The sequence below is a fragment of the Formica exsecta genome, unplaced genomic scaffold, assembly GCF_003651465.1.
Source record: "Formica exsecta isolate Colony F162 unplaced genomic scaffold, ASM365146v1 scaffold115, whole genome shotgun sequence".
Taxonomy (NCBI): domain Eukaryota; kingdom Metazoa; phylum Arthropoda; class Insecta; order Hymenoptera; family Formicidae; genus Formica; species Formica exsecta.
In genome coordinates this window covers 3,003,656-3,014,982 of record NW_021848490.1, presented here as the reverse complement: position 1 = coordinate 3,014,982, position 11,327 = coordinate 3,003,656, and the positions used below count along the sequence as shown (strand labels likewise).

The 11,327-nt window shown below is 33.9% G+C and overlaps 1 protein-coding gene across 1 annotated transcript; it reads right to left on the bottom strand.

The window, feature by feature from the left end:
* Nucleotides 1-842: 842 nt before the first annotated feature.
* LOC115237655 (putative nuclease HARBI1) lies at nucleotides 843-6,300 on the bottom strand. The gene is made up of 4 exons (XM_029810847.1): nucleotides 6,091-6,300; nucleotides 4,075-4,350; nucleotides 3,670-3,985; nucleotides 843-943 (listed from the first exon to the last, which is right to left on the bottom strand). Exons 1-4 carry the CDS (start codon nucleotides 6,298-6,300, stop codon nucleotides 843-845), a joined length of 903 nt encoding a protein of 300 aa, XP_029666707.1.
* Between the last annotated feature and the right edge of the window lie 5,027 nt (nucleotides 6,301-11,327).

Sequence of the window (11,327 nt, the reverse complement as noted above, 5' to 3'; positions counted from 1 at the left end):
GATTCAATAGATGTTCGCAAAGCGTACAATCTACAGCAATCTCAATCAAATACTAAAAATCAGGTACAATCTCCTACTTTGGACACCAATCAACTGCAGCAATGTCTATCGTCTGTGACAAATCCGGAAGAACCTTCTGTTTTGATTAACAAGCAGTTACCGAAATCATTATCTATTGCGACATATCAGACACAATCACCATCTTTGACTCAGATGAGTCAGATGTAACAATATTCATCAAGTGCAATAGACAATACGCAATCTTCTTCTTTGATGGACAAAGAGTATCCTCAATCTTCAATTGTTAACAATTTGATAGAACCCGCTGCTTTGAACATGAATCGGGTATTGCAACCTAAAACAATATTTTCGTTCGAAAATAACGACAATTTTAATACAGAATCCACAGTGAAAGTAACACCCCCTTCAAAGACAAAACGCCGGAAAATAAATGGAGACGCCCCCCGAGGTATAGAAGCTATTATTTTTATTATGTTTGTTCATTTTCAATTTAGTAAAAGAAGTCTTTGCCATTTGTAATAATTTTCAATTCTATTCTGTCACTACATGTTACATGCAGCTTCATGGAAGCATCCTGCAATTTTACGCCTTATTTATCATTATAAAGAAAATATACATATTATGAATGGCAATTTAAAACGTCATGAGGAAGTATGGCAAGAAATATCAGATGCGTTGGTTAAGCAGGGATATAACTTTTCTCATTTGCAATGCAAGGATAAATGGAAATATAAAAAATTATATGTAGATACAATAGATAAAAATAAGCAGTCGGGAACTCCTGAGAATACATGCCCCTATTTCAACGAATTTTATGAAATTTATGGCCAATCACATTCTGTCAATCCTCCTGCACTTGCGTCCAATCGAGCATTGACTAATTCTCCTACTTCTGAAATTTCTACTGTATCTGTATCGGACTCTGATGAACAGGAATTTATAGCAAAGAAAAAGAAAAATCGAAATTCAAAGCAGCTCGATTTATGGACAGACATCTCGCAATGGCACGGCAAAAGTGACACGAAAAATTATTGGCTTTGCAAAAAAAACAAATGCAAACTCAAAATGCTCTATTAGCCAAAATATTGGAGAAGCTATGATCAAATATGTAGGTAAAAATATTTTTAGGTTGTTAATATTTTAATTTAAAAATAATGACACACTTCATAATAGTTTATATTTATATTTAAATAATCATAAATTAATAATATCTTATGCTGACTTTTTGTTTATTTTCAGAATTTCTTCTCATTACATATCGCAAAGTTACATGATAACCGATGATAGAAGGCGTAATCTCTCATGTCGCTCCAAAGGCAAAAACCATTGTCCACGTAGTCCATGTTATTTCGAGACAGAAACCTCGATTCTTTAAGCGTAAACCCACGAACATGGTGATACGTTAATAATTGTGTCTGTAATATGAGCGGAGTGGTTTGTGTCAAAAAATGAAAAGAGAGAGAAGGTCCGTGTCGGAAATTACAGTAGTAAGACTTACATAAAAGAGACGCAACGCACAAGTCGACAGTACAAATCCTTTGGCAACGCAAAATCTTAACCAAACTCACTAACTATCAACGGAGTAATGAGAAGTATCGTTCGGCGAAAAAGGTGATATGATAAAAAACAAATGTTACCAATAGCGGTAAACAACGATACAAAACAAATTAAAGGTTGTCAAACAGTGAAAATGAAAAACAATATATCAGCATTGTCTGTAGTATAATAAATTAAAGTAATAAATAAATAAATATATATAAAACAGTCCGGACAGAATGTCCAAAAAATAAAAACAAATAGTTGTCGTTGTAAAAAAGATGGTTGTCTAATGAGTTATATTAAATAGATAAATAAATAAATAACATTTAAAATAACATTTACTGTACTTGTCAAGTACACACAGTAAAATAATTATAAATTAAACATAAAAATTACCATGAAATATAAGATAATTAAAAACAATGACTTTAACCGCTGTCAAGTATGGTAAAACACGATAAATGCGAATAAAATGCAGAGTGCGAAAAAGAGAACGACAGAAAATTAAATTTTTGAGAGTTTGTCTAAAACTGCTAAATATGCCTCTGGAAGACATTCGGTGTCTGTTTGTCAGATCCTACTAATAGGCTTACTTCACATCTACGGGATTTGCTTAAGAGATGGAAAGATGCAGATTTCATATCGCCTTCAACTTATAGATTTCTCAATTTTAGTGACGGTTTCGATTCCCGATTCAGCCACTTGTACCTCGCATATTTTTTCAGACCCGCAAATGTTGTTTTCCAACAATTATTTGTCGGGCTGAGGAAGTGTGTAAACGCCCTACACAGACACGACAGTGCCGCTGCCACGGAAGAGATGGATGCTTCTCTTCACTCCGTTGATAGTTAGTGAGTATGGTTAAGATTTTGCGTTGCCAAAGGATTTGTACTGTCGACTTGTGCGTTGCGTCTCTTTTATGTAAGTCTTACTACTGTAATTTCCGACACGGACCTTCTCTCTCTTTTCGTTTTTTGACACAAACCACTCCGCTCATATTACAGACACAATTATTAACGTATCACCATGTTCGTGGGTTTACTCTTAAAGAATCGAGGTTTCTGCCTCGAAATAACATGGACTACGTGGACAATGGTTTTTGCTTTTGGAGCGACATGAGAGATTACGCCTTCTATCATCGATTATCATGTAACTTTGCGCTTTAATTGTTTAAGACTCATTTTGTATGCCGTTTATATTGTTAATTTTATTATTATTTGCGCTGATGATGGCCAAAAAAGGGCCGAAACGTCCGCTTTTCGCGAATCATGTAATTAAATTTTTTAATTTTCTGGTTTAAAATATATATCTTTGCGCCCTAAAAACTGCGCGTGGATCTTTTGCCATTTTACTTTGATTCTTGATTTTAGAAAAAAATGTTTTGAACAAAAATTGTATGGTTTTGAGGGGAACATAAGATGGTGTCATTGGTTTGACTTTGGATGGCATCGATAAGGCCAAGTCAAGGACACCTTTAATTTCTTAAATGGCATCTCCTATTTTTTATTGCACATTCTTGTAGCTTATCTCGAGAGCTTTTCAAAACACTATAATAAAGTATTTTTTCATTAAGTATAGTGTTTTGGAAAGCTCTCGACATAAGCTATAAGAATATGCAATAAAAAATAGGGGATTCTATTTAAGAAATTAAAGGTGTCCTTAACTTGACCTTAACATCCAAGGTCAAACCAATGACATCATCTTATGTTCCCCTCAAAACCATACAATTTTTGTTCAAAACGTTTTTCTCTAAAATGCTTAGTTTTTGAAAGAAAAGGGGTGTACGGATGGTCTAGGACACCCTGTATAACGATTTTTTCTTGAAATTAATTTTCTTCACTTTATCTGTATACAATATAATATATAATATATCATACATAAATACATACATATACACATACATATTTACATCATGCATATATACATATGATACATACATACACACGTATATATGAGTACCTATCATTGCAATAATGTTAACATAAGATTCATCAATATATAAAAATTATTCAAGAGAAATACTATAGAACGGAAATAATACAAAACGGAAGACTTATAAAAAGGCCGTTTATTCAATCTATTAAATCAATCTATCTCTCAAATAATTACGTTTTCTTTGGCCAGATGTAGCATTGTTATCAATATCATTTAATAATTCTTCATATAAGTCTTGTTCTTCTTCATAAAGAGCATTGTTATCTTCTTCTCCATCTCTAATATACTCTTCAAGTTCTCTTTCATCCTCATGAAATCCTTGTAAACATAAATTGTGTAATACATAGCAAGCTAAAATTGTATAAGGAATTTCATGGATTAAATCCATATGCAGATGTTTTAATCTCCTAAAGCGTCCCTTAAGAAGAGCAAATGCCCGCTCTATAACCTGTCTAGTTCTTGAAAGAATACTATTGAAATTTTTGTGAGCCTAAAAGGCAATAAAAATTTATTAATGATGGCATCTAGATAAAATGCTATTGACTATCCCTAAAAACAATAAAGAGGCTAATTGCATACCTGAGTTAAAGCACCAGTATCTGTATAAGGCGTAATAAGCCATGTTCTCACTGGTTGATAGCCTTTGTCCCCAATGAGATACTCTCCATTGGGGAACAAAGCACGTTCATTTGTTATTGCATCTTTATGTAATGGAGGATTACTTAATACACGAGCATCATGGACTGCTCCCGGATAACCGGCAAAGCAGTCTGTGAAAACTAAGGATGCGTCACAAACTGCTTGCAATTGAATAGCATATATTTTTTTGCTAGTACGATATGATCCAGAATCCACCTAAGTATCAATGTATTTACATTATTTAAACAAGGTTTTTATTATCTAATCTGTTTGACTTTATATATATATATATATATGTTACGTCCTGGCGACTCCACGATTCCTTCCTTCCGCGACGTTGCGGCAACGATAGTCGATCGGTGATAAAAATGAATCGTTCGGTAAATAGAGCATCTTGCGCCACACATTTCTTAAACATTTAGTCATTTGTCAATATCTATATCTATGAGTAACCGTGAGAAAGACGCGTAAGACCGATGACGAAACCGCGCCGGTCGCCTAAAAATAAATAAAAATCAGTAGATACCCTCGCAATAGAATTTTCTAGCGGAAAAATAAATTGATACCGAAAAGATAATAAAATTCCTTCTAACGAAATATCTGACAAGTACAACTAAATCAATAATGATGAAACTTCTGTAACGAAATATTCAGTAAATACAGCTGCACTAATATTGATAAAAATAATCATAAGGAAGTAAGACTTTTTCTAATCAGATCACGTGTGCAAGGGAAATCTAATGCTCAAGGGACTCTGAACTGATATCGAGATCACCAATCGACGATCACCACAGGTGAAAATTCGAAAAGTAGGAGAAACACCCCGCCTAATGAGGACACTAACACAATTTTTAATTCGTTAAGGTGAAGAATCCCCACTTCTGCGCAATTTCAATTCGTTGAAGTTTTGGAAGATTCACTCTTAGAATTAAAATACACTCCGAAAAGAGAATTATAAAAAGGGGACTCAAAGAGACATTGACACACTTATTCTCCGGTCTTCAGCTTCACGCAGTCTTACTCTATGCTTTTGCACCGTAATTCGCGAGTTAGGCACTTGTGCCACCAGTGTCCCCACTTGGCATCATCTCCAGAACAACCACGAATCGAATATCGAGCTGCCGACATGAGACGCAAAGCGAAACACCGTACAAAAAAAACACCGCCACCCCTCCACCTCTGAATTACTATTTAAAAAAGTAAGTTTAATTGAATAATTTTTCTTTTCCTCCTTTTTGTCTTGTTTCTTATTTAAATCAAAACTTTCCGAAGAATGTTTCATTCTTTTAAATCATCAACCCGTTCCGGTAATAAGTCTTAGAAAATTTTAAATCCTGATCTTAATCTAATACATATGCAAGCGACCAATTTTATACTTCTGATATATATTTTTATATTGTATTAACCAGTTAGAACCTAAATGTCAACGACAGAATCTTTCCCTTGCATTCTGACTGATGTCCTCCGTATTAATGTAACACCCGCGAACTAGAACACACACATACACACGTGCACTCACCGAGAAATTATAATCAACAATATTTTATTTTTATTTTTATATAATCATGTACATCTATCATTTATTTTAAAATATGAATAAATTCATACTTTGTTATATATATAATTTAAATAAAAGAATTACTCATTATTAAACCCCCCACTCATTCCTAGTTGAAAGATCGCACTTGGTCCCATCCCGCGTAAAAGAGATTAAATTCTCTTACCGAAAAGGGACCACCGAACAAACGTCTGAATAACCAGCGTAATAGCGACTCAGTCGTTTACCTGCTTTTCAGACCTGTCAGTTCGTTCGATCCGATTCCAAACGCTACGAGACGTTTAACTTCGGGATAATAAAAGATAGTTGTTGCGCCCTTTCGTCGACTCATCCTTCCCCGAGTCTGGACGTAACATATACTTTTGCATATTTATATATACTTTTTATATTTTTCATACCTTTGGAGCTTCAATTTTTATGTGACTGCCATCAATTGCACTAATGACATCAGGCATGCCGGCTTTTACTTTGAACACTTCCTTTATCCTATTTATATTGTGACCTTCTGGCCAACAAATTACTTCAGAGGCTATGTCACATAAAGAATGGATCACACGCACGAAGCAATGATGTAGCGATGATTTGCCCATTCCAAATTGTACTTCCATCGACCTATTTCATACAATTGCATTTGACATCAGAAAATATGTAATAAAATAGATTTATATATTGAGTAGCTTTATATTACCTAAATGAGTCTGGATTTGCTAATATCCATAAGCATACTAAAATTTGTGTTCGAGGTTTTAGGTTTTATAGGTAATCTTCCTTCTACTCCAGCTTTGACTAATAATAGAGCTAATCTATTTTCAAGCTCATTCGCAGTTGCAGGAACAATTCTAAAATGTGACCTGAACTGACATAATGTGTATTGGGGCACAATTTGATTGAGGAAGCCTTCTAATCTAGGCGGAGCGACTCGAAATCCACAGACTTAACCTTTTTTGAGCAACAGCATCATTATCTGCTCATCATCATCTATATCTTCTTCTATAATATTAATATATGTGCCGCGAAGAAGGAATAACATCAAACCAAAGAGACTTCGTTGCGCCATTCTTTCCCTCTAGTTGCGTTCCGAAACGTGGCTTACTCTCGTTTCCTCATACGCTTTCGACGTTTTACCCTTATTTATCTTCCGTTTCCCCTAACAACAGTTTTGGAACGTAACCTTGGTGGAATATGAGTTCTCTCTCGATACATAGTAATCATAATACTGCGTTCAATATGCTGTATTTGTATACATTTTTTGTAAGTTATTCGCAGTGTAGTCTTGTACTTTTGCTTAGAGTGTGGCAATCCTTCAGTGAGTTAATACTTAGTTGAAATGAAGCTATACGAGTTTTTAAGAGTTTGTGATAATTATGATAAACTTGTCGATTATTTAATAGAACATAGAGTTCTGCGTGCTTCTGCATTAAATTAAAAGAAAAGAAGTATTTTATAATTTCACTTTTTATTATAAAGTGAAAGCGCGTGGGCGAGGGAGGAGCTCCGCCCGTTGAATTTGCAGACGGATACTGAATGTTTGCATGACACATGTTTACATAGATAAATTCTCGATAATTAGATTTCCGCGCTTTATATATAACACGCTTCACTTACTATCTATATTGTATTATTTCGCTCTCGTCTATCGAGAAACACCTCATATATTTCGAAACATCTTTAATACGTTCGATTTCCGTCTGATCTTTTATTTCGACTTTTATTACCATTTAGTCCAGCGCTTTATTTTGTCAGTCAAAGATTTTATTGTATTTATTTTATTTTATTTATGTTATTTATATTTCTACTATTTATATTTTAATTTATTTTATTTCACTATCTGACTGTGTTACAACGGATATTATTTAGTGAACGTGTTCAACATTCAAGTGTTACATTGATTGTGATCTTCTAGTAAGTCTTGCGTTTTTTATCGATGGATCGCATCTGTTAGGAATGTGTTGCTCTGATAATTTCCCTTTTTAAATATTGACATGGTTTTTAACGCTATACTATTGGACTTGGATCATCCAAGTCCAATAAATGATACAATAGACGCGAACGTTTTGGTCCTATTTTTGACCATCCTCAGCGCAAAAAATATTAAAACATAAGTAACATTTATGAGAAAACGGAAATCGATGTAAAAAATAGAAATCGATAATCAATTAGCAAACAAACACAAAAAATATAAAGATAGTGATAGTGATAGTTGACAGTTTCATTATCACTATCTTTATATTTTTTGTGTTTATTTGCTAATTGATTATCGATTTCTATTTTTTACATCGATTTCCGTTTTCTCATAAATGTTACTTATGTTTTAATATTTGTTGCGCTGAGGATGGTCAAAAAAAGGACCAAAACGTTCGCGTCTATAGTATCATTTATTCCTTAATAAATTTATTTGTGCTTTAGATACTGCATTAGTTCCTAATGCCTATTTTGTTCTTAATTATTTATAAATATATCATATATACAGGGTGTAACTAAACAAACGCATATGGACAACACTATCAGATACAGAACAACAATTCAAATCGAAAAGTCCTGAACCATTTTTTGATATGAGCTTTCTTTTCGTTGTTATGTGATGTTAAAGTTAGCTAATCAGCGCCTGTCTATACACCAGAAAGCCGTCTCGCTACTCCGACCCCCGTCGTACCATCTCTGTTTTCCGTTGTAGACAGGCGCTGATTAGTTAACTTTAACATCATATAACAATGAAAAGAAAACTCAGATCAAAAAATGGTTGGCCTTAGACGACCCGCAGGGACGCAACACTACTCCCCCTCTTTAAAATTGTCGTCCCGACAATCAATGAGGGTATCTTCCAAATTAAATAGATTGATTGTTGTCCTCTTCTTCCAAGGCGTTGACTCCAGGGTGCCTTAATGACTTCCTGCTCTACCCTGAGCTGCTGCTACAGGTTACCGAGCGCCATTATTTATCGGCCCCAATCACACACCCTCCAGGAATATACAGGATACTGTCATCGAACCCGTTTGACAAGAACATCCAACGTCGACTCCAGGGCACAGAAACGGTTTCCTGCTCTACCCTAAGCTGCTGCTGCATGTTGCCGAGCACCGTTAAAATCCAGAACCCAATCGACTTTGATACATCTTGAAACTACAATAGCCGTCCCCCGTAGTTTGTATATATATATATAGGGTGTCCCAGAATTTGTAGATACGGAATGCACAGTGTGATTGTCCGCGCCAAAAGGAACAACTTTTTTCTCTGGTAAAATTGAGTCTAAATACTTTTTAAATGAGAGCAATTTTAAGCTAACGAATGAGTTCTAGGTTACGCATGAATCATCCTTGATACGGCATGCGCATAGCATGCGTGGCGCGTGAGCATGTACGCTATTTTACTATTTCGCTAAAGATTTTATAAGAACTATGCATGATATCTAAATATTGCTATTTTGAATACGACTTACTTAATAACATCTTCTAATTGATATCATCGAAGCAACGATTGAAAGTAAAATAAGTAGATTAGATAACAACGTGAATAATTTTGATCCAAAATTATTGTTCCAACATTCTAAAAATATTTGTGGCCCTGAAAAGGGCCGATTAAATGTTTTAAAGCATATGCTCGAAATGCAGATCTTTCATTTGTATACACATATTTGCTCTGCAAATAAGATTTTCTTGTGCATGTTGGACCATTTCCGATATGATGGTTGCTATTGCACAATGAAGCTGTTCTTCCAAAGCTTCTAGTGTTTCCATAAAATTTCGGTAAATAAAATGTTGTAAATGACTCCATAGGAAATAATCGAGTGGGTTTAAATCAAGTAATCTGAAAAGAAGAAAAGTTGCATAACTCCTATCATCTCATTCTCTTACAGAAGTAGTTTCATGTACGGGTGTTTGTAAAATTGTGAAATCATAACTTTAAATATCTCAGAAACTATAAGAGACCGCCGGTTAAGTTATAAAGAAAAGTTACTCAGGGTCATGTCCTTGACAACATATGTCAAGGTCAAAGTCATCGGTGAGGTGTAACCTATTATGCATATTTACCATTATTCGTAATTTGTTTCATTCATAATTGTATAGTTTTTTATAATTACATTAAATACATGTTTTTCTATAAATATTTCTTATTTTAATAAAATAAAATCTAGTTATTGAATTAAACTGAGATTCATAAATATGTATTGAACTTGATCCCATCCCTAATCAAGGTATTACGTACTTTTAGACGACGCGTACTCTTAATCGCTCTTATTTTAATTACAATTACAATTACAATTACATTTAATCAATTATCAATTAACAATTACGTAATTGTAATTTTTACACAATTACTTTTCGCAATTACCTGTAATTGTTTGCAATAATTAACGATTATAAAATGTAATTATTTATTGCATTAAGAATTACATTGTAGTTGTAATTTGTAATTGTTAATTAGATTACATTTTTGCCCAACTCTGGTGTTTGTAGTGAAGGGAAAAGAAAACTAGCGAAACATATTCTATAAATCGTTGCAAGTGGACATATACCGAAACTGGTATCACCCATAATTCATATGTATACGGATGACGAAGCTTTATCCTTTTTGTAGAAGGAAAATTCTCCAAATTCCAATATAAAATGATGCGAATGCAATCTAAAGAAACAGGCGCTGATTTGTATTTAAATTACCATCAAATCTGAAGCAAAAAAACATTATTATTCCGAAAATATGATCATAAAAAACAAATCTGCGGAAGTTCCTCTTCAATCATTGCTGGACCACCTACTCGTATTCTCGAAATATTACAATCCATCTTAACGGTTACAGATGAATCATTGTCAGAAGGTGTAGAGTTGATTACGAAATGGGTATTTGACGATATTTCTGAGCAATCTCAATATAAGAGCTGAATTTAATGATAGTGGTCTTTTCATTACATGGTTAGCGCCTTTGCAATTACAAATTGCGTCTCAAGAAGGACATCCAATAATATTGTGGAGAAATCCTCGACCATAATCTGTAAGGTTTTGTAGATCTATACGCTTTCAATTTCTAAAGGAAACGAAAGAAACAATCAAAATTGAAAGGGAAAATATTGAGACACAAATATCTCAACTGACTCCGTTAACGATAACAAATCCTGTTAAAACCACAATAAAATATCGCCTTACGTTTATTATAACTGATGAAAAAGTATGGAGCGCTCTTACAGATAATTTAAGTCAGATTTGTTACATTTGTAAAGCCATCCCAAAACATATGAACAAGTTAGATCTTGTCTATAATCGATCTCTTGATAAGATTACTTTGACATTAGGTATATCTCCACTTCATTGTTGGATTAGATGTTTCAAGCGTCTGTTGCATATTTCGTATAGGATAGATATAAAAAAGTGGCAAGTTATTAGTAAAACCGTTAGTCAATCGAAATTCAGGACACAAATGGGATTAATTGTAGATATCCCAAAGCAAAGAAGCGGAATAACAAATGACAGGAATACCGCTCGCCGATTTTTTGAAAATCTTGGAGTAGTTAATATAATCACTGACATTGATGAAAAGATAATTAGAAAATTCAACATCATTTTGAAGACCATCTCTTGCGGGTTTTCCATAAGTGAGGAAAAATTCAGTATTTATCATGAAACAGCCAAACTGTATGTTCAAT

Excerpts from the sequence above, each read along its gene's own strand:
- LOC115237655 (XM_029810847.1), bottom strand. The coding sequence starts at position 6,300 with ATGGAAGTACAATTTGGAATGGGCAAATCATCGCTACATCATTGCTTC. Across the intron at positions 4,351-6,090 it reads TAAAAATTGAAGCTCCAAAG|GTGGATTCTGGATCATATCG; the intron begins GTATGAAAAATA and ends ATTGATACTTAG. Across the intron at positions 944-3,669 it reads TACATCTGGCCAAAGAAAAC|AGTCCGATACAGATACAGTA; the intron begins GTAATTATTTGA and ends CCTGTTCATCAG.